Source organism: Aulostomus chinensis, chromosome 22 (genome assembly GCF_037954235.1).
Source record: "Aulostomus chinensis isolate RoL2024-O1b breed Wild chromosome 22, RoL_Achi_v1.0, whole genome shotgun sequence".
NCBI classification, from domain to species: Eukaryota; Metazoa; Chordata; class Actinopteri; order Syngnathiformes; family Aulostomidae; genus Aulostomus; species Aulostomus chinensis.
Window position 1 is genome coordinate 19,938,568 of NC_141341.1, and position 23,933 is coordinate 19,962,500.

General features: G+C 49.6%; 2 protein-coding genes across 2 annotated transcripts in view; both read left to right on the forward strand.

The window, feature by feature from the left end:
• Positions 1–6,674, forward strand: part of thsd7aa (thrombospondin, type I, domain containing 7Aa) — a 104,150-nt gene extending 97,476 nt beyond the window's left edge. Inside the window, exons 25-27 of the mRNA XM_086193286.1 lie at positions 454–667; positions 1,511–1,598; positions 3,735–6,674. Of these exons, the coding sequence (XP_086049412.1) occupies positions 454–667; positions 1,511–1,598; positions 3,735–3,822 (390 nt within the window). The 3' untranslated portion in view covers positions 3,823–6,674. The remainder of the gene's footprint in view (positions 1–453; positions 668–1,510; positions 1,599–3,734) is intronic.
• Positions 6,675–20,050: 13,376 nt separating this feature from the next.
• nxph1 (neurexophilin 1) overlaps positions 20,051–23,933 on the forward strand; it is a 46,946-nt gene continuing 43,063 nt past the window's right edge. Inside the window, exon 1 of the mRNA XM_086192869.1 lies at positions 20,051–20,451. Within this exon, the coding sequence (XP_086048995.1) occupies positions 20,395–20,451 (57 nt within the window). The 5' untranslated portion in view covers positions 20,051–20,394. The remainder of the gene's footprint in view (positions 20,452–23,933) is intronic.

The following is a 23,933-nucleotide window of genomic DNA, read 5'->3' on the forward strand; positions in this document are numbered from 1 at the left end:
CTGGTCATGTGGTCTCTGGTGACCGTTCACCTGGTAGCAGCTCGGAAAAATTGAGGATGGACTGATGAAACTGAAGCTGAGAAACCAGTTACATTTTGGGACTTAAGTGGGAACCAGTGGTTAATTATGCAGGCCAGTGGTTCTCAACCTGGGGTTGGGACCCCCACACAGGTCACAGCTTGTGTCACAGACGATGTGAGAGTTTCTGTACTTGAACTGTGTGAAAAGGTTCATCTGAGGCCTGCCGTTGTGACATAGCAACAGCCTCAGCTACCCCAGTACCAGAGAGCTTCTGGTCCCGGGGGAACTCTTGGGTCTAGAGGTCACATGTTGGCTGTGGTGGTGAATTCACTGAATGAATCTGGAGCTAAAAACAAGTGCTTGTACCCTAACAAACACAGCGGTGCCGCTCTGGTTTCAGTGTGGTTCTGCTGTCTCTCATCTCTGTGTCAGGCGGGTGTTTGTGGCTGCGAGGACGGATACACGGAGGTGATGACCTCTGACGGCCTGCTGGACCAGTGCACCGTCATCCCCGTGTTAGAGATTCCCACCGCTGGTGACAACAAGGCTGATGTCAAAACCATCCGGGCCTTCAACCCCACGCAGCCTGCAGCCAGCACTCCTGGCAGGGTGGGACGGACCTGGTTCCTGCAGCCCTTTGGTCCAGGTAACACGTGAAGAGTGCTTACAAAATGATTCCATCAGTCCCGACACACACAAGCAGGCCAGCGCAGCTACAGGGAACGAGCCTGTCTGGCAGTGACAGAAGCTTGTTAAACTTCTTAGTTCTCTGAAATTTGATGATTCTGTCCAGGAAGACCCCTGAAACAATAATGTGTCAATCAAAATCACTTGAATTTGGACATTTGCTGATTCCTCGTCCTCCCAGTCTGTGGAGGGAAGCTGCCGTCCAGCTACCAGCAGCACAGTGACACCTAGTGGACTCTCAACCGCCTAACATGGCTGAGTGAGGTGGTAGCGATGCTCAGTGACCTCTGGTGACCTCTAGTGAACCAGCAACTCAACACTCAATGCTTGCCCCCCATGCCAACAGCAGCAGGCCAAAACTGATGGTGTTGTCCCACGTGAGTTTATTTAGCCTGCTTGTTTGGTGCAGTCATTTTTTGTTGAGCTGAACTTCAGACGAAGGACAAACACATTGAGTCATAGCTGTGGGACCAGTTACTCTGGTGTAGAACTGAAAGGTCCTCGTGTTTTCAGGTCAGCACCGTTGTCTGACTCCCCCCCCAACTCCTCCTCTGTCGTAATGAACGATCCATGTTGTGTGGATGTAGTTGTGTAGTTGAGGTTTCCTAGCAACAGTCCTGCAAAGCTGACTTAAGAAGCAGCTTCTTCCTTTCACGTTCACAACTGCAGGATGTTCATCAGCTCTGAGGACCTGCGATGTGTGGCAGTCTACTGCCCCCTTCTGCTCACACAGTAGTAGAACAGCTGTATTTAACTCTGTGTGTGTGTGTGTGTGTGTGTGTGTGTGTGTGTGTGTGTGCAGATGGGAAGCTGAAGACCTGGGTGTATGGAGTAGCAGCAGGAGCGTTCGTTCTGCTCGTCTTCATCATCTCTATGACCTACCTAGCATGGTAATGTACCAACACGCTCATGTAAATTATCCTGTTTGTCTGCCGTCGTCATCATCATCATCATCATCATCACATGACCATTGATGTCATCACTCAGTGATGTCATGGAGATCAGAGTGCTCACATCAAATGTGGTTGGAGGTGTCAGTGTTGAATCTGATTGGAACTTGAAGTTATGAACGTAAAAAAACGCAAAATACCTGTTTTGAAATCATGAAAATTCTTGTTTTTCCAACCGAAATTTGTTGTTGAAAAAACAGCAGGAGGTTTTAGTGTGGGGGCAGTTGACCGCCCCGATGATGTCATGGCGATGTCATCACTGTGGTTTCAACTGCACCGTCACAACCTGAAGTGTTGTTTTACAGAGTGTTTAGCCAGCTAGCAGGCTAAAGCTAGCAGGAAACGCGGCCTACAGTCATCAGTTAGAGTGCTGTCTTCATGATGGTGTAGCGGGGATTCGTCCAGACAGGAAGGACTGACGTGACCTCCATGACATCACTGGCCACGTTTCTCATTCATTTGGTTTTGACTTCATGAGTTCCCTCATCATTTCTTCCTTCATTTCTTGTTTCTTTTTCCATCCTCACATTCTCTGCTCAGTTTTTGTGGTTGTTGCCTTTGCTGCAAGTCAAGTTCCAAGTGCCCCTCAGAGGGGGTTTACTGGATGGATCCAAACAGCAACACAGTGCCTTACACCTGCCCCGCCTGCCAGAAACTAGAGCAAGATGAGTTACAGCGGCAGCTCCAGCAGCAGCAGCAGCCGCAGCCGCAGCAGCAGCCGCAGCAGCAGCCGCAGCAGCAGCAGCTTCAACAGCCTCCTCCATCACAGCAGCCGCCACCTCACTTTGAAACGCTCATCACATAGTCAGGCCCCTCCCCCTACCTGTCACGCACTCCACCTGACATCCATTTGTGCCCCAAAACCTGCAGTGCCTGTTTAGTCATTTCAGTGGATCGCTTCCTGAAGGTGAGCGTCCAGCTGCTGCCATCCTCACCACATGCCCCCTGTCTCTGTAAGCTCCGCCTCCTGAACTCACAGTCTGCTCTTATTGGTCACTTGAACATGCATGAACATGACAATAACTTTCACCTGCACACTTGTTAGCGTCTTACAACCCCAGGCTGTAGGAGGAGCCTCATCAGACACACATCAGGCGAAACCGCAAACAGTAAAAGACAGTAAAACATCAAAGGTGGCATGAAGCTTCCCAGTATGATGTCACACAGCCAGTCTCAGGTAGCCAGTAGCAGTGGAGGTACAGCCTGAACTACAGCAGGTCGGCCCACATGCTGCAGACTGACCATATCAAGCTTGTCAAACCCTACGAAGGCAGCATGAACGTAGAGTAAGAAGATCCCGCGCTGAAGTCACATGCTGCTCTGGTTCTGCTGTCCTGGCTTCCAGTGACAGTTGGATCCCTGAGAGCAGGTGGTGCAGGGGAGAGGGAGACCGGTCGCGATCCGGTGGTTCTCATTATTCACCAGAGAACCCCATGATGTGGTCTCACTCATCATTGTTTCTATTTAAAAAACTTTTTTTAGTCACTTTTTTATCGGTCATTCTCTGGTTAAACTGAACGCCGAAATGCTGAACGCAGTGTTTCGTCTTTTATTGTTCGTGAGGCGAATCTCCGCGGTAGCAAAGACAGAGCTGGCCTTGAGCCAACAGGCTCACAGAGGAGCCAGGCTGGCTGGTACCCAGACTATGTATCCAACCGTCATAGTCACACACTAAAGGTGTGTGACTATGACGGTTGGATACATAGATACATACATACATACCAGCTGTACCACGCCTCCCTGACCAGGTGACAGACACGCATGTCAACTCTCCAGTGTGTGTCAGGCGCAAACATGGTGGTGTCTTCTGATGGTGAAGGCAGCCATCAGCGTTCTGACGCTGCATGGCCTCTCAGACGGAGAGCGAGATGTGACGTAGACGCGTGACGAGGCCGTCCAGGAACCTGTAGCATCGCACACGCAGCAAAAAGCTAAATTAAAAGTAAAGTCCCATAACACGGCCTCTCAGTCCAAAAAGTGTGTTTGTGGAGTGCTGCCCCCTGCACGTCGTGATGGCGTGCAGGAGCGGCGCTGTAACCTCTGACTCTCTCTCCGTGTGGTGTTTTTGTGCTGCAGCAAGAAGCCAAAGAAGCCACAGCGACGGCAAATGAACAACCGACTGAAGCCGCTGACTCTGGCCTACGACGGAGACGCTGACATGTAGACGTCTTTGGGTTGACAACGCTGACCTGCAGACACACGCCCACTGCAGAACAAACTCAGTTGCTATGGAAACCCTCCTTGATGTCAGGGCTATGTGGGCATTGTTCAACACGTTCGCCTCCACCCTGGGAAGACGATTCTCACAGAAACCTCAGAGATCACGGCACTGCATCCATGTCCATCAGCAGCCTTCATGTCCTCCTCTCTTCTTTTGAATCCTCATTTCGATGCTTTGTTTCACGAGAGCCTTCATGAATTCTTGATCTTCTTCTGGAAGTCTGCCTTTGCCTCTCTGCCGTCCACCACTGCTGGCGTGGCGGTGAATCATGTGAGCAAGTTACCCTGCATCAACGATTTTGCTCAAAAGCACAAATCTTCTTTCCTGTTTTTGTTGATGACATCACAGCTTGGCGGGCTCACCTCATCACCAACATTCCAATGCCTCTGTGTCATTGTGGACCGGACCAGGAATCTCCGAACCGCCATCACGCCGCCTCCTCCTCCATCATGTTTTCAGGCATAATTGTGCACTATATTAGTGCAGCATGATACTGACATCCAGCCTCGCCGCAGCACACAGCCGCTCAGGGCAGGATGCAAGGAACACAACTCACCAATGTCTGTGAATATTTTCTTCTATTACCTCTTCTACCAGATACGGTGGGACTCGGTGTACATAGGATTTTTTCTGCAATCTCATCGTCACCTTTCTAATATGTACAGAAACATGAGCTCACATTTCTCTGATGACTTTTGTAAGTTATGGACACTCAGCATCGTCACTGATGGAGAACTTTCTCTGAGCGGTGGAAGCAGAACCGGAGCGTGGAAGGTCCACAGGTGTGTGCTGAAGGCTTCTCAACCTTAGTCCTGGTCCCATAATCACAACCCTCTGAGGGCTAAAAGTAGCTCCTGGAGGCGAGACGCTTCAAATGAAGGTCTGGTCAGTTGCTCGTTTTAGGACGTCTCATCTGACAGTGTTAAAGGGTTTTAGAGCCAAAACCAGATCCTGGACTGGGGTTAAGAGGCTGGACGTGCTGGACTGGCCAGTTTATTATTATGGTTTCATTTTTAATCAGAGGCTTTTTTCATTTGAAAACCCTTATCGTACGATTGCAACATGATGCCTCTTCCTTCGGTGTCTCTATGATGAACCCCCCCCCCCCCCCCCCCCGCGCGCGCGCGCCATCTCTGCAGGCGGAATGACTGAGCTGGTTCCTGAAGCACCACTGACAACGACATCATCGGCAGGCGCAGCCCCGCCCCTTTCCCTTCGCATGAAGGTGCAAGAGTCAACAGCTTCCAGAAAACAAGCGGATTAATGAATTAAAAAAAATTCAAAAACTTTTGAAAGATGCTGAATTAAAACCTAAATTTAACTGGAAAATATTACAGTGAAATAATGATGGAACGTTTGAATGCATCCAAAGTGTTGCTGATATCTAGGTTCCACGTGGTGGAGGGTCCCTGAGCCAGCAGCGTGAACAGGCTGGGATCAGGTGGATCCATGTGATCCGTTTCCTCCGAGGGCTGTGCTGCCTTGAGCAGAGGCGGTGAATTATCTTACAAGTACATGAAAACAAGTTAGTGGCCAGAGTTCCTGTGTGTTGGAGAAATCAGTGACATCATCTGGAACCTCTGATGGAGAACCTTTGGTAGCAGAACCTGGCTCTGGTTCTTCTGTGGAGGTGAGCAGAGAAGAAGTGTTTGCCCCCTCAGCACAACAGTGGCGTGTGGTGCTAGCACTAGCATGGACCACTAGAGGGAGCTGGTGTGCCACCAGTTTGAGACTCGCAGGTTCAGTGGAGGTTCTAGTGGTTGTTCTCTCAAGTTCAGTGCTGCTTTAGAACAGGCGAGTCCAGCACTTGTTGAATTGGGTTCAGGAGGCCAGCCTCTCCTGGTTCATGGCGTCTTATCATGGATCTGTGAGGTCTCAGAGAGGGAGTCCACAGTGAGGACGTTGGTCACCACTGCTAAACCCTTTCTGAGTCGAAAAGGTCCTGCCCCCCCCAGCTGACATGAGTTGTAAGTCATCACAGGTTCACCCGTCCTCACGGCTGCAGGTGTCTGATGGCGTCCAGACAGGTTCAGTCACGTGACCCAGAGAGACCTCAGCAGTGGGCAGTTTTTGTGCTCCCCTCGGTCACTGCGTCTCACGAAGAGTGACGTTTACTCTCCCCGATGGTGTCAAATCCTCCCCAGCAGCTTTAAGATGTGGTTCTGAGGATTCACCAGTAGCACCAGTTCAACTCTCATGGCGTCATGAATCAGTCGGAGGGTACCAGTCCAGGTCTGCTCTCAAATCATTGCCAGAGAAAGGCTCTGGAACCTCTTCAGCTCTGAAGGGTGGTCACCTGGACCTGTTCAGGTTCTCCTCTCATCAGGGGGGTTCTTCAGTTCTAGTCCCTTAAATTTGGTGTGTCCCTTTGGTGTGACCTTCTACAGGGTCATTAGGTCACATGACAACTCTGCCGAAGGTCACACCAGAGACTAGAACTGAAGGAGCCTCTTGATGAGAGGAGAACCTGAACCAGTCCAGCTGCCCCCCCTCAGACCTGAGGAGGAACCGGGACCTGGATGGCTGAGAACGACTCTTTAGTCTTAGCTGGAGTTTGTTGCGAGTAAGTCAACGGAATGTTTAATTTATATTTCTTTGAAAATGAGGTGTAAATAAAGTGCTAAATCTTTCTTTTTTAATTTATTACTGATGTACTATAATGTTGCATTTTTTACTGAAGGAGATGTTTGCAAACAAAAAGCTGGAGGCGTGAATGTGGTTGTGCTCAAGCGATACTGATAACCTTGTGGTCCTTTCCTACTGTTTGTTTATATGTATTTGACTAATTGCTGATAATAAACAAGTGAAATATTTGAACTTGTCATCTCCACCTCATCAGTGCTCAAATGAGAGCTTGATGCTAATGATATGCTCATGCTGGTGTGTCTGAATCATGAAAGTTCACTGCAGCTGAGCGCCCCCGAGTGAGTGAGCAGTGAACTGAGACTGAATGTGATTCGTTCCCTGTGAACAAATGGTGATTCCCTCCCTGAGTGAGTGCAGCTAACGGCTAACATGTAGCAGCCGCTAGCTGCAGACACCAGGCTCAGACACCAGTAAGGCTGCTAGAAGTGATGCAGTAGAAGAATAGAACTTTTCATGAACATGAAACATGAACGACAGGCACAAAATACACAGTGAATCCTCCCTCCAGTGGGAGAATGTAGTACATGTACCTCCCTCAGGTGGCTCAGCTCATCAAAGTAAGACGCCCAGACTCTGGGCTCACCTGCAAACTCATCACTTTCCTGATTTACTGGATCACCTGACAAGGACGCACCAACATTACACACCAAGTCACTCATTTACTCACAGCAGAGCAACAAGTCAGCTGACTGCAGCAAACTCTACTCAGTCTGCAGGGTTAGCATAGCGACCGCCGAGCGCCAGCAGCTTCCTCTGGTCACCTGATGACAGGTCAGAGGTCAGATTCACAGCTGGGAGTTAGCATGGCTACAATTCCAACGACATGAGCGCCAACAAAAAAGGGAAGAAGAAAAGGGAAAAGGAAGTCTACTTCTTTTTCTGCTTGATTGACAGGCCTCCATCCTGCTGAAGGGTGTATATTGATCGTACTGGATGTTTGGAATGGTCGTCGTATTTTAATTCAGCGCTCCTCATTTCTGTCTCAGTGAGCCAACCGGGGACGGGGGGCTGTCGTGGGCCCCAGCCAAAAACCTGCATAGCATCTCATTTGAATGCTTTATGAAACAATGTGTCATGCATTTGTTCCAGTCTCAGAAACAAGGTAGTCAGAGTAAACGAATAAAAAAATAATCAGAGACTGAAACGGCTGGAATCAGGCTCAACGCGTTCATCCTGGACTTCAGCAGGGAACTCTTGGAGTGTCAAGATCCATCAACAATGTGTGGTGTGTTGTCAAAGCAATGGAACTTCTGGAAGCCAGGATCAAGAACCGTTGTTCAGCTCTCTTCAAATATTGAATGATTCAGTGAACAAATCTTTTAAATGAACCTATTCTAGTGATTCAGGACACTGAAAGGAATGATCTTTTTCCATCACTGTTGGAGACCAATTCCTCTTCCTCATGTTTGCCCTGTTGCCGACTCATGGATGAGTCCGAGTCCAAGTGCTAGTTTTAATAAGTGGTATGGGATGAGAGGTGCAGCTCCATGTCGGCTGAAGGGCTCCATGGATGAATCACACTGCCAGGGTGTGGAAGGTCATCTGTGGAGTCCCGCCATATGATGATGAACGTCACGACGCTTCATATTCGCCAAACTCCAATATGAATGTGTTAGCGTGTGTGTCTGAGGAGCTCTGAAGTCTCAGCAGCCTCAAGAGGAGAGCAAACGTAGCTGATGTTGATCAGAGGCTGGAAACATTAAAGGTGAACAGGCTCCGTTTGTCCACAGGTCAAAACGTATCAGTTCTATGATGAAGGCCTAAAAATTGTGAAATGTGCACGTTTTTTTTCCCCTATTCTTTTCTACTGGAACGCTGGTAGGTCATGTGACTCTTTCATGCGGACCTCTCAAAACAAAAACATGGCGGCCGCTCCTGTCATTTTCAGAGGAAAGTGCCTTATTCCAAGATAGTTTTGATTTAATAAAGCATTCTGATGACATTTCTAGAGAGAAATATACATTTTGTTTTCATAATCTTCGCTCAGTTTGGGTGTATAATCTTTGGTTTGTTCGTTATTACCATGAATCTTTCACCTCTCGGAAGAGAGTCATTACAGTGTCACGTTTTCTGCAGTTGCTATGGTGGTTGCTAAGGACGCTACTAGCGTCATTCCAAGTTTTCTACTGTTGCTATGGTTCAAACCACGAGACCCTGATTTTTCCCAGTTTCACAAGGGGATAGTTTTTTTCTCTTTTAAACTAGGAAGTTGAAATTTTAGTATGTTGTTCTGTCCTCCATAGGGATCACATCTGTGGTGGTTTGACCCCCCTAAGTCCTTTCTGCTGTCCGTAAAGGGCGTGGCAAAGTCCAGTAAAGTCTATCAATGAAGCATCATAACTGGTCAAAGTTGCTCCAAATGAGATGAGATTTCTGGGAGGAGTTCACACCTCTGCCAGAAACCAACATTTAAAACTTTGAAGCCCCACCTCCTTCCTGAAGCTACTTCCTGTTTGGGAGGGGGTTCTAAAATTATTCCACCAGATTATGATTTTATAAATTTGAGAGGCCTCACAGTTCCAGTTTCAGGTCTGTATCCACTGTAGAGGCCAAATGAGAGCAAAAGAGCAACAGGGTCAAAGGTCAACAGGCCTCATGTCTCAGCCAGGCCTCAAAGGGTTAAGTGAGCCTTTTGGAGCTCCTTTGAAAAAAGGCCTGACAACAATCTTGTTCAGGACAAACATGGAGGTGTTGTTGTACTGCAATACTACAGTACAGCATCAGAGACATTCAGTTATTGATTGCCTGAATGATTGATTTACCCCAGAAGAGGAACAGCTTTGTTGGAGCAGTAAAAATACACACATCAGAACGACAAAAGTCTTCTTCGTCTTCATTGTCCTCCGCTTCATCCGGTGGGTCCGGGTCACAGGCGCAGCAGCCTCAGCAGCCTCAGCAAGGAAGCCCAGACTGCCCTCTCCCCAGCCACTTCAACCAGCTCTTCCGGGAGGATCCCGAGGCGTTCCCAGGCCAGCTGAGAAATATAATCCCTCCACTGTGTCCTGGGTCGGCCTCGAGGCCTCCTCCCGGTTGGACATGCCTGGAAAACCTCCAGAGGGAGGCGTCCAGGAGGCGTCCTCACCAGATGCCCGAACCACCTCAACTGAGTCCTCTACATGGAGGAGCAGCAGCTCTACTCTGAGTCCCTCCTGAATGACTGAGCTTCTCACCCTGTCTCTGAGGGAGAGCCCAGCCACCCTGTGGAGGAAACTCATTTCAGCCGCTGGTATTCAGAATCTTGTTCCTTCAGTCATTACCCAAAGCTCATGACCACAGGTGAGGGTTGTAACGTAGATTGACAGGTAAATCGAGAGCCTCGCCTTTTGGCTAAGCTCCCTCTTCACCACAACAGACTGGTTTAGCACCCCCATCACTGTGGATGCTGCCCCAATCCGCCTGTCAATCTCCCGCTCCATCTTACCGTCACTCGTGAACAAGACCCCGAGATACTTAAACTCCTCCACCTGAGGTAGGACCTCCCCCCCGACCTGGAGTGGGCAGACCACCCTTTTCTGTCTGAGGACCAGGGCCTCTGACTTGGAGGTGCTGATTCTCATCCCAGCCGCTTCACATTTGGCTGCCAACTGCCTCAGCAAGAGCTGGAGGTCGTGGCCCGATGGAGCAAAGAGGACCACATCATCTGCAAACAGCAAAGACGACATACTCCCGCCACCAAACTCGACCCCCTCCACCACCCGGCTGCGCCTAGAAATTCTGTCCATAAAAGTTATGAACAGAACCGGTGACAAAGGGCAGCCTTAGCAGAGTCCAACCCTCACTGGGAACAAGTCCGACTGACTCTCACTCCTCTGGTAGAAAGACTGAACGGCCCTTAGTAAGGGGCCATCTACCCCATACTCCCAGAGTGGACTGGTTGGGCAAACTCCCATGCCCCCTCCAGCACCCTAGCGAGGGTGAAGAGCTGATCCACAGTTCCACGGCTGGGACGAAAACCACACTGCTCCTCCTCGATCTGAGGTTCGGCTATTGCCCTGACCCTCCTCTCCAGTACCCTGGCGTAGACCTTACCAGGGAGGCTGAGAAGTGTGATCCCCCGATAGTTGGAACACACCCTCTGGTCCCCTTTCTTAAAAACGGGGACCACCACCCTAGTCTGCCACTCCAAAGGCACTTCCCCCGATGTTCACGCAATGTTGCAAAGACGTGTCAGCCAAGACAGCCCCACTACATCCAGAGCCTTGAGATACCCAGGGAGGATCTCATCCTCCCCCGGGGCTCTGCCACCGTGGAGTTGCCTCAGTGACTTCTGCCCCGGAGATTGGACGACCCCCCCCCCCCCCAAGCACTCCCCAGACTCTGTCTCCTCCATGGAGTACGTGCTGGTGGGATTGAGGAGTTCCTGAAAGTATTCCTTCCACCGCCCAATTATCTCCCCAGTTGACGTCAGCAGCTTCTCGCCCCCACTGTAAACAGTGTGGGCAAGTTGCCGCCTCCCCCCCTGAGGCGACAAAAGTTACATTGGAAAAGAAATGACATGACATTAGCAGCCCAATATATGAAGAACAGTTAGGATAAATTTAACTGGCCAAATAGTTTGGATTTCTTTAATGATATCCTTGATTAACCCAGACATCAGTGTGGTTTGTTCCCCTCAATAATAAATCTGTAAATATAGCGTGAAATGGTGGAACTAAAAGGCCACCTCTGAGTGCAGGAATTAGCCTCTGTGACGGATGTGACGTCAGCAGACGGCGCCATCAGTTTGAATCATTGTTTATATTCTTAATGCTGATTGGTCGATCTGTAATGGTTACAAATGTACTTTGTAGGTAGAATAAACATCCAGAAATTAAATGAATTTGTTGATTGTCTTATTAATCAAAAGATAAAGTATTAAAAATGTTGGATGAGTGGATGGATGGATGGATAATCAATGGATGGATGATGGATGGATGAATGGATGGATGGATGGGTGGATGGATGATAGATGGATGGATGGATGATGGATGGATGGATGGATGGATGAATGATGGATGAATGGATGGATGACTGATGGATTGGTGGATGGATGGATGAATTATGGATGGAGGGAGGGATGAATGATGGATGGATGGATGGATGGATGATGGATGGATGGATGGATGGATGGATGGATGATGGATGATGGATGGATGGATGGATGATGGATGGATGGATGAATGATGGATGAATGGATGGATGACTGATGGATTGGTGGATGGATGGATGAATTATGGATGGAGGGAGGGATGAATGATGGATGGATGGATGGATGAATGATGGATGGATGGATGGATGGATGATGGATGATGGATGATGGATGGATGAGTGGATGGATGGATGATAGATGAGTGGATGGATGGATGGATGATGGATGGATGGATGATGGATGGATTAATGGATGGATGGATGGATGGATGATGGATGAAATTGACCGTAGGTGTGGCTGGGAGAGCCAATGGTTGTCTGTCTCTATGTGTTGGCCCTGCCATGGACTGGTGACCTGTCCAGGGGGAAGGCTGCTGGGATAGGCTCCACCCCCCCACCCTGAACAGGAGAAGAGGGGGAAGATGGATGGATGGAGGGATGGATGGATGGATGGATGGATGATGGATGGGTGATGGATGGATGGATGAATGATGGATGGATGGATGATGGATGGATGATGGATGAGTGGATGGATGGATGATGGGTGGATGAATGATGGATGGATGGATGGATGGATGAATGATGGATGGATGGATGAGTGGATGGATGGATGGATGATGGATGGATGAATGGATGGATGGATGATAGATGGATGGATGATGGATGGATGGATGATGGATGGATGGATGGGTGGATGGATGGATGATGGATGGATGAATGGATGGATGGGTGGATGGATGGATGGGTGGATGGATGGATGGATGGATGATAGATGGATGGATGATGGATGGATGGATGATGGATGGATGAATGGATGGATGGATGGGTGGATGGATGGATGATGGATGGATGAATGGATGGATGGGTGGATGGATGGATGGATGGATGATGGATGGATGAATGGATGGATGATGGATGGATGGATGATGGATGGATGAATGGATGGATGGATGAATGGATGGATGGGTGGATGGATGGATGGGTGGATGGATGGATGATGGATGGATGGGTGATCATTAAGGTAGGAGGAAATATGAAGCTGATCCGGACTGCTGGGCCTTGTAGTTTGTTCCTATTGAAGGACACAATCAAGTCTCCCCTCTCCAAGTGGTGATTGGTCATTTCATGCTGGCTCCACCCCCTTTATGTGAACGTGGTCAAAACCAGGTGGGAGCTGGTGGGCTGATGTCGACCGCGCTGAACTGCGGGTTTTGGGTGCATAATCCCGCATGAACCCTGCTCCCCGCGCAGGCCCCAGGTGAGATGAGACGACCGGACTAACGACATCTGTGACGTCATAGTTGCGGCTAAGGCCTCGTGATACGTGTGTCGCCGCTTTAGTTGGAGGTTAAACAGTTTCGTTTTTCAGCTCCTTCAGATGTTCCTCGACAGCTCAGGTCCTCTGACGCGGAGCTCCCAGCACTTGACAACAGGCAGAAACACAAATGAGCTGTAATGTGATTTTTTTACCACCAGATGTCAGTAAAAGACCGTTCAAGGCGCGCAGGGCTTCTGGCTGCTGGCAGACGTCGGTCGTATTAGTGTCTGACTTCAGTTGTCAGACCTCCAAAATATGATAAAATGTAACCCTTAAATAGACAGGTTGTTACTCTGATATGATACCTCTAACCCTGGTTCCTGCTCTCTCTCTGTCTGTCTGTCTGTCTGTCTGTCTCTCTCTCTCTCTCTCACACACACACACACACACACACACACACACACACACACACACACACACACACACACACACACACACACACACACACACACAGCAGAACTTCTGCATTTCTCTGTGTTTGTGGCCCAGATGATGAACCCAGAATCGGCGCTCTGTCCTGATGCAGCCCTGAGTAGAGACGATCAAGTCGCCTTATTTTGCCTTCTTCAGTTCAGTTGTTGTGCTCTGCTTGTAGAATGAATGTAATTGCCTTTGTCATCACTGTGCCTGATTGTGATCGGATGTTGAGAAGTAAAACAGAGCCAGGCTGCATGGTTTTGGTCCTCTCATTTAATCAGCACTTCAAGTAATCATGTCTCTGTCTTCCAATTAAATTCCCACTGCCAAGAAAAGGAAGTCCTACAGGCCTGAATCAATTAAGGCATGTTGTAAAACCCTCTTCAACTGAGTGACTTTGCTGCAACCTCCGAGACATCAAGAACAATTTGATTAAAGACACAAGGTCAGACTGTAAAGATCCAGGATGTGAGCTCTGCAGATCCACTGATAATCTGCTTCATTTAAAAGAAAAGAGGCACTCAGTCAGGCGCCGGCGCTGGTCTGCAGGGGCGTTCCAACATCCTAGTCTAAAATATCAAATGTATTCAAAACACAAACCTCTGTCCAAAAGTCCACACTGACCAAACAACAAGGAGACCAACCAGTAGGGACCAAGATGGCCGGAGGGCCCCTCAGCTGCAGCGGCGGCGGACGTGAGATCCACCAGAACAGCTGAGGTGTTACAGCGCTACGGCCCAAAGACCTACAAGAACTTCTTCAGGTAGACTTTTTGGATACACCCTCTTTTTATATGTTACATATTTGACATGACAGACATGTTGGAAGTCGGGAAATTTGAACCCCACTTTATCGACTTCGGGATCAGAACCTAAAATTTCCTAAAAAAATTCCGGCCCTAATTATGATTCCAATCTCTGCGACACCGCCAGTCGGCCAACAACAAAGGAGGAAATGGACTCATGAAGGGCAGCGTGGCTCAGAGGCACAGTGGCAACCGAAGGGTCGCTGGTTTGATCCCCACTTCCCCCGGTGACCATGTCCAAGTGTCCTGGAGCAGGATACTGAACCCTGAAATGCTCCTGATGACCAGACAAGATGCCTGGCATGGCAGCGTGAGTGTGAACGGTGAGTGAGACGACACTGTAGAGCGCCTTGAGTGCCTTTAAGGTGGAAAGGTGAATTGAGTCCGTTTACATGACCACATGCACCTGTGCGCCATATTCATCATATCTGTTATGTTCAGGTGATCAATACTCCCGCAACGACAGGCCAGCTGTCTAGTAACTGGAATCTGATCTTCATGGATTATGAGTGTTGTCATACACCGACACATGAATATGGTTTGCATTTAAAGATGATCTCTGATGATTTAGAGACAGAAGACAAGTCAAAGGTCACTGGTTGTTGATCAGTCCACCTTTGTCTTGTTCTGACATCTGTGATGAAGAGGGATCTTGGATCTCTGGATCCTGGTCTTGAAGCGGAATCCAGATGTCACTGAGTGTCTCTGGGAGCATGAATCCCAGTTCAAGACCCTTCCAGACCATACGGGCCTTGTATGGAGTCCATTAAAGGCCCATCATCAACCCCTTTGGGCATGCAGGGCTTCCATGGAGGCTGAGGACAAATTAGCAGGGCCCCAGATTGACCCCTGACTGGCCCCAGATTGACCCCTGACTGGCCCCAGATTGACCCCTGACTGGCCCCAGATTGACCCCTGACTGGCCCCAGATTGACCCCTGACTGGCCGCGGATCGGCCCCAGACTGGGCTGGTGGTGATGATGTCACAGGATTCTGAGGTACCCTTCTTTAATCAACAGTATCAGGAGTCTGGCAGCGGTGTTGGACCGTGAAAGAGGGTTTGACGTCCATCGAGTCGTCCTACGCCACCCTGAGGACGCCGCCGTCTACAGGATTTGATCACGTCTGTAGCTGCTGGTTGGTTTGGCGGCCTCATCACCTTCCAGCCCTCAGCTTTTAAACCAGTGTGATGGCGAGAACAAAGGTCTCCATGGTGATGGCCCCGCATCTGTCTATCGCTCTTCTGAAAACCCAGTAAAGATTTGCAGCAGCATGAAGAGGAACTCGAGTCCAAGATTAGCTGTGAAGTGAAAGAGGCCCGTTTCTCTTCAAGATGTGATTCACACCCTTCAATAAGCCAAATGGAGTTTCCGTCCCTGCTCCTCCGCGCTGAAGCCGGCAGTCGTCCTAATTGTGATGAGGAAGCGATTGATGTGCAGCAGCTGCATCCTGTGACCAGCGCTCTGCTCAGGCATTTGTCTTTGTCAGCTCCCCCTCAGCCCGCCCACCTTCCACATCCTCCCGAAGAGCGCTGGCAGCCGCCACCGTGACTGCACACTGCTGGGCCTTTTGTCGTCACACATGGCATGAAGTGCGCCCCCTGGCCCTCTGGTCAAGCCCAGTTTGACTCCCATCCCTCGCTGCGGATGTGGAGTGACACTTGAGATGGCAGCTGGTTGGGCAGCAGCCACGGCAAACCTGCTGCCACTGCGTCACTTCCACGCCCGAGGGCCCGCGGCAACATCTGCCTTCACAATCGGCGATGGAGCTGAGCCAGTGGAACATTTCGATGCCACCGGACACCAGCTTCACTCAGCTGGGTAATCATCCTCTTCCTCCCTCTTGTCTTTATCTCTCACCCCTCCTTTCCGCAGCCCAATGGTAAGCTATTAGGAAAAGACGACCCTGTAATTTTCTCCCCCGGCACTGAATGGGCACCAAAAGGTGTGCTTGGGAAATTAGCAACTTGACCTCATGATAATACTCAATCATTGAGAGACAATCTGGTGCTGAAAAGAGGAAGACGAGCAGGTGTTTGATTGAGAGGAAGAAATGGTCGACAGGCGCCGCCTGCGTTCCCATCACTCTTGTGAATGGTTCTCATTCTTTGACACTGACACAACTCAGCGGCTCAGTTCTAACTCTCTGTGCTTCACTGATCCTCTATAGTGCCCTTGAAGTGCAATGAGACTCATACGTCCCCGCTGACGCTCTCTGCCTGCACTCCACACCCTCTATTACACACATGCTGACTCGTGCGAGGCCAAGCTGCTCTCTGATCAGTTGCTCTAAACTTCCTGTCATGTTATGTCGTGTTAATGCACACACACACGCACCGCTAACAAGAGACGGAGCAGGTTTCAGGCCAGTCCATCAAACAGATGATTGGATACGCGGCAGCAGGAGCGTTCAGCAGCATCTATCCTCTGGGGACCTTCAATATGTGCAGATAGCTGCGAAATACAGAGAAGACAAAACATTTCTCCACACGATGGAAAAGTCCGAGGACAGTCGTCTTCACCCTCGTGGACAAACGTGGGTACAATCTGGGCAACATCCACATCTTCAGGTTGCAAAGAGACGTTGATGTGGCGTCCTACTGAATATCCCGCATCCTGAATACTGGACCCTTCAGGCTGCAGCCACGCTCCTGAGCTGCTGTGGTTGGCCTGAGCGAATCACGCCGGGCCTTCGAAGGCTACCAGGGCCATCAGTGCCCCATTGGCCGAGTTATGGTGGTCAAGCAGGACCAGTGCAGTGAGCGTACTGGGATTGATGGAGGCATAGCCCCTCTGCCCTGCCGTTCTCTCAGTCCCCCAAACCATTCCTGACCCAGAAACACTCGCCCGGCAACTAAGCAGGCATCACTCCCCTCCTCAACACACACACACACACACACACACACACACACACACACACACACACACACACACACACACACACACACACACACACAGCTCCTGGGTTGGAGTTTTGTCCCGTGACTTGTCTGTGTGGCATCTGCATGTCTTTGGCGTGTCAGCGTGAGTTTCCTACGCCACTGGAACACTTCTGTGTATTTTTCTGATGCAAATTCAGCTCCAAAGTATTTTCAGTACTACAATGTTTGCAAGCTTGTTTCTTAGTCATTTTGATCTGATGTTTCGAGGTATTTTTCAGACACATGAAGATCGCTGCACGCATGTTAGTCACCGACAGGACAACCGACCACCTACACGTATCAACCGGTGCCATGAAGCTATCTTCTTATGACTCAAGACTGGTAACCAGTGCTTCCAGTTTAAAGTTCTAATCCTGTAGATTTGGTGTCTGGGTAATAGGGACTGATGGAAGTTCCATGAGACACGTTCCTCCATCAAGATGATGTGTCGTGTGGCAGTATGACATCACTAACCAGTTCTGGATTGTGAGTTGATGCCTGGGAGGCTTCAGCAAGTCGGCCAATCAGCAAAGGGTGGTCTTTCGGGGGGGGGGGGGTCTCTCAGGGGGGCAGGAGCTGGTGAACTGAGAGCTGTTGGAAGGGTCAGTCGAAGAACAAGGATGGTTCCTTCAAGCTGTGAAGCATCCCCGAAATAAAAGATGGAGTTTGGAAGAGCGGGACAGAGCCCCTGAAGGACGGCTGCCCAGCCGCCCCTCGCTAGATCCCGTCATGCACAGTAAGAGATCTTCCACTGAAATGTGATGAAAAGGTATAGATCCCCAGCCGGATCCTAACCGGGTCTGAGGGCGATGCTCAACGTGTCAGTGATCATTGTGATCAATGGGAGCAGCTGACCAGATCACACTGACACTGTGCGATGCATCTCGCCGTTCTAGCAGCAGGTGTCTTCTTCCTCGACTCCTCCAGGATTTAAAATGGCAGAATTTCACTGTGAGGCTGCTTAAAAACGCCGTAACACTTCCCCGACGCATCGCAGCCCGCAGGGTCCAGCGTGTTCTGAGCCTGAGAGCTCATTCTTTGAACCAAAGATGAAATAACCTGAATAATGAAAAGCAGCCCGGTTCATGATGATAATGAAGCAGGAACACGAGCAGGCGGAGACGCACGTTATTGTTGCGCTTCGGCACGGCTCCAGGACACTGGACATCTTTAAACAGATGACCACGTGACCTCATCAGAAACGCCACCACACTGGCGGGGCAGTGGACAGTGGTCATAAATGGCGCTGTGATGGTGCAGGTGACCAGAAACGAGAGCTCCTCCACCTCGTCAACACACGTTTTCCTTCAATTAGATCCTCGTCTATACATTTAATGACTGAAATGTCCTTTCAAAATAAATGTCAAAACACTGTGTCGGTTCATCCGGAGGGACGAGGAGCCAAGAGCAGCTCTCAAACGGTCAGCGCGGTCGTGGCAGTGGGAGACCATTAAGGTTACGACTTAGTTCAGCGAAGGTTTTCAGTGAGGAGAGGATGAGAGCGGCCAGAGGAGGTGGTTTATGATGGCTTACTGGTTCTAGCTCGCGTCCCATCGTCAAGCCGAGACATGAGGACGGAGCTGGAGTCGCGTCTGAACCGTTTCACGTTACACATGAATGCAGCTCAACCGTGGTTCCACGATGCAGCTGGCGGCTCTAATCCAGACCGCCGCCGTCTGCACGCGCGGCTCCAGAAGCAGAAGGATGAGCTTTTACCACAGAGGCCCGTCCCAGCCTGGACCGGTTCCTCTCTGTGCTTCCTGCTCCATGTCCTCATGATTCTATGAACCTGTTGCAGTTGGGGCTTATTTACTGACGGACACGGACGGCTGGCAGCGGCTCAGTCGGCCGACACGCTGAAGGTTCCATTACTCATCACCTTACAAATCTTTGCTTGTTCACTCTCATGGCGTGGAAATATGAAGCGCTGCCACCGAGTTTCTCCACGCCGTAATTTTATAACATAAAAGATGAACTGATTTTTTTTAGACAGAGACTTTGAAATAATTGGATATTGTAACATTTAGAACTGCACAAACAGTGTTGAGGGATGAAGACGTGAGGCGCCCGAGGAGTTTCTTTAAAAGCACCTGACACACGCTCAGCATCGAGGGGCCGGCGGGAGAGTTGGAGGGTCGGCGTGGAAAAAAACACGCCGCTGAAAACAGAGGGAAGAGAACAGAATGACCAGTCGACACGGTTGGGATTCCCTTTTTATTTTCAGATTTTTGTTCATTTTATTTTATTTCAGGTTTTGTCAAACGTTTTTTCTGGGTTAGGGTGAAGAAGGGGTTTTGCCTTCTGCTCCTCTTGAATTTAAACTGTTTTTGTTTTGTATTTTATTTAAAAATAATTTTATATGTTGATTTCTCATGATAAATAAACTAAACTACAAATAAACTGGAACTTATTTCACAATGGGATACATATTTAAAATAGCCATCTTTTTGTTTAAATGTTAAAAACTACAACAAAAATGAGTGTCACAAAATAAACTACAGCCACAGGGTTTTACTGCTCAGACGTCAGCTTGAGACGTACACACGCACGCGCACGGTCTCATCCATCCTCTGTCAAAATCTGAATTCCAAAACTTTTATTATTATTATTGTTATTGATTTATTTATTTTTGAGATGTATCATCTTCTGCATCCTGTATTCTGATTTCCCTGCTGCCCCCCTGGTGTCTGTGTGTGTGTGTGTGTGTGTGTGTGTGTGTGTGTCAGAGAGAGAGAGAGAGAGAGAGAGAGAGAGAGAGAGACTAAACGCGACGAAAAAGAAAAAAAGAGCCAAGGAGAAGAAAACTTGGATGTCCCCCCCCCCCCCACACACACACACACACACCCGCCCCCCTCCCTCCCCAGGACTGACCGTCTCAACCATTGTGTTTTCTGCGCGCGTTATAAAGCGGAAAGCCGCGTCACTGCGCGCACTCCGGAGCACCAGACTCCTGGACGCGGTCTCCGCTGTGACCCGGCTCCTCTCCTACCACCTGGATTAACTCTCTAGAGTGTTGCCCCTCCTCCTCCTCCTCCTCCCTCCTCACCCTCAGCCTCCTCCCTCCACATTCTCACCCTCACCCGCAGCAGCAGCAGCAGCAGCAGCCGCCGCCGCGTCTCCAACTCTGCCTGGTCCGCGGTCATGGGGAGCAGCGTCGTGTTCTGGTCGGTTCGGCTGCTGGTGGGCTCGGCCGCGCTGTGAGAGGATACCGGGTGGATTTATGCTCCGCGGAGCCGCGAGGACCAGCCGAGGGACACTAGTGGAAGTTTGAGCTCCGCGAGGATGCAGGTGACGAGCCGGCGCGCCGTGCTGCTGCTGACACCGGCACTCCTCCTCCTGGTGAGTCCCGCTCCGCCTCACAACTTCGCTCCTCTCCGCGGCTCTGGTGCCGAAGTGCAGCCGTGACTTTAGTTGTAGAGCTCCGCTCCGCAATGAGGGCGGCTCACGGCGGTTGGTGACGTCAGAGTACGAAGTCCAGCATAACTTCGTGTAGAGCTGCTTGGTTCGGGGGCACCGGGCCTGAGGAGGCCAGATGGCCGAAACGGAACCGTGTAGGAGCGGTGTGTGTGTGTGTGTGTGTGTGTGTGTGTGTGTGTGTGTGTGTGTGTGTGTGTGGGGTGCACCTCCACCCAGACGTCCCGCGGGTCACACTCCTCCACGCGCGCCGTGTTACGGTCCCGACAGAGACCGGCGGGGTCTCGCTGCCCCGGGGTAGAGTTGAGCCGGTAACGGACCTCGCGCCGGGTGGGTTAAGGAAGGAAACTGAGCGGGTCTGGTACCGGAACCAGTTTGCTTCTATAATTTGAAGCAGCGGATTTTAGTTTGGTCTTTTTTGTTTCTGTACAAACACGTAGGAGAGGAACACGCAGGAACGCTCACCTGACCTCAGCTCCCGGAGCCGTCAGGCCCGAACCGGGAACCAGACCGCTGCTGCTGGTCCCAGTAGCGCGTGCCAACTGGTGCGAATGGTTCCTGTTGAACGATGCTGACGTTTGAATTTTCAAATTAGAAAACTCGTCAATAGAATTAAAGATTCACGTGCGTGTGTGTGAAGGTGTGTGTTTGTGAATGTGTGTTTGTGAAGGTGTGTGAACGAGTGTGTTTGTGAAGGTGTGTGTGAACGAGTGTGTTTGTGAAGGTGTGTGAACGAGTGTGTTTGTGAAGATATGTGTGAAGCTGTGTGAACGAGTGTGTTTGTGAATGTGTGTTTGTGAAGGTGTGTGAACGAGTGTGCTTGTGAAGGTGTGAGTGAACGAGTGTGTTTGTGAAGGTGTGTGGACGAGTGTGCTTGTGAAGATGTGTGTGTGTGTGAAGGCGCGTGTGTGTGTGAAGGTGTGTGTTCGTGCAGGTGTGTGTAAGACAGGAGCCTCGCGCCGGGCCTCCTCTGACTCTCCTCCGTTTATTTTTCATTGACTCCTGTTTTGGAGCCTGAATTTAACCTGACGTCATTAACAGCCAACTAACAAAACCAACATTTATTTATGAATCCGATCGTGAAAGAAAAATAAAATACTTGGTGATGAAAATCCTGACACCCACACACGCGCGCGCGCGCACACACACGCACACACACACAGTTGATTGTGCAGCCCGTTAGCAGTCGTCTTATCCACCGCCGCGGGGATTAGAGCTGAACTTTGATGGGTTTATTCCGTGTTAGAGGCTCTTGTCTCGGCTTAAGCTTCTTGTCTGAGCCGCGTCTTGACCCCGATAAGCGCGCAGGTAGCGCCGCCGCCTCCTTCATCAACACCCGGACGCCGCGATCCCGCCCGGATCAGCGGCTCCACGCGGCTCGTGCTCACGCAGAGTCGCCGCACGTGTAACAGGTCGCGTGGGGAGACTATTTAGTGGGTGTGGATAAAATTGCTCTCCGAGATTTGATCGACAATTACACATTTAATTTAACTGCAGCCTCTTTTGATAATTATTACATATTCTTTTAGTTTTAGTATTATTTTATTAGTAGTATTAGTAGTGTTACAAGTATTAGTAGTATGAGTAGTGTTACAAATATTAGTAGTATGAGTAGTGTTACAAATATTAGTAGTATTAGTCGTGTTACAAATATTAGCAGTATTAGTAGTGTTACAAATATTAGTAGTATTAGTAGTGTTACAAATATTAGTATTAGTCGTGTTACAAATAGTAGTATTAGTAGTGTTACAAATATTAGTAGTATTAGTTGTGTTACAAATAGTATTAGTCGTATTACAAATATTAGTAGTATTAGTCGTGTTACAAATATTAGTAGTATTAGTCGTGTTACAAATATTAGTAGTATTAGTAGTGTTACAAGTATTAGTAGTATTAGTAGTGTTACAAGTATTAGTAGTATTTAATTTGGTAAATTTCCATGATCAAAACAGGGTAGATGATCAGAAATAGTGGGTATTTTTATTTAGAGGTGTGTGTGTGTGTGTGTGTGTGTGTGTGTGTGAGTGTTTTTTTTTTTTTAGAGGTGTGTGTGTGTGTTTTTTTTTTTTAGAGGAGGTGTGTGTGTGTGAGTGTTTTTATTTAGAGGAGGTGTGTGTGTGTGTGTGAGGGTGTTTTTATTTAGAGTAGGTGTGTGTGTCTGTGTGTGAGAGTTTTTATTTAGAGGTGTGTGTGTGTGTTTTTTATTTAGAGGAGGTATTTTTATTGAGAGGAGGTGTGTGTGTGTGTTTTTTATTTAGAGGAGGTGTGTGTGAGTGTGTGTGATTTTAAGTCTTTTTTTTAAGAATTACTAAAACCGTGGTATTTGGGCCTCAGTCCTCATATTTGCATGGTTATTGTTGTTATTATTCATGGGACCATCGTGAAGGCGGGACCGGCGCTCCTCTTCCTCCCTGATCTTGCCGTGCTCTTGGCTCGCTGAGGGATCAGCGTCCTCCTCCGACCTGAGCAGGAAGGAGGTGAAGGTTTGTGGGGTGCTGACACGCTCCTCCAACCCCCCCCCCCCCCCCCGCATACCTCCCAACAGTCACATTTCAAATGAGGCCTGCGTGTGTATCGCTGGGCTCTGTGGGGGTGAGGACTCCCACTGAGAGACGCCCCCCCCCACACACACACACCGCCGCTCCAACTTGACACACAATGAACTTGTAGCTCAAGTGAACATTTTCCTTGTTCAACCTTTGAGCTCCGCAGCTGTAAGAGCAGCGTGGCGGCGGCGTTTCAGAACTGTTCAGCCCGCCAGCTGCACTCAGACCAGCACAAAAGGGCTGAGCGTTCAGGCTCAGGGATCAGTGCTGCAGTCCCGCCGCTGCTGCCGCCAGCGCCGCCAGCGCCGGCCCTGTCGCCTCAGCCCAGTTAGTCAGCTGGTACAGGCAGTGTCTGTCTCTCAGTGATGCTGCCGCCACCTCTCAAGTCAGTGACAAGTGGCTGCCAGCTGTGGCGAGCGCTTTCATTCATGTTGGGGGTCTCAAAGTGGAGATGCAGCTGTTTTGAGGAGGGTCGTAGTGAGTTGGGGGTTCATTCTGGCAGTGCTGCCACAGCGGCGCGTAGAACCCGTGTAAGTGTAACTGAGCCCATGGATCCAGGAGGACGAGGCCCGCTGCCGTCATGTGACCACATGATCCCATCCAGAGTCGCTGAGTTGGACCTCTCAATGCTCTTCTCCTCTTTACGTTGGAATGAAGGAATGAAGAGGAGAAATGCTGCACCATCTTCATCATCATCATCTTCATCAGTTAACACTCCTCTCATGTCACAAGTTAATTCATTCTGTGTTGATGCACTGAAGAGGAAATGACACGTCTGCCGGTGTCGGCGCCTCCCTGCTGCACCGATGCTGCCATCAGCTGTACGATGGTGATGATGATCAAAACAAAATGTCGGTCAAA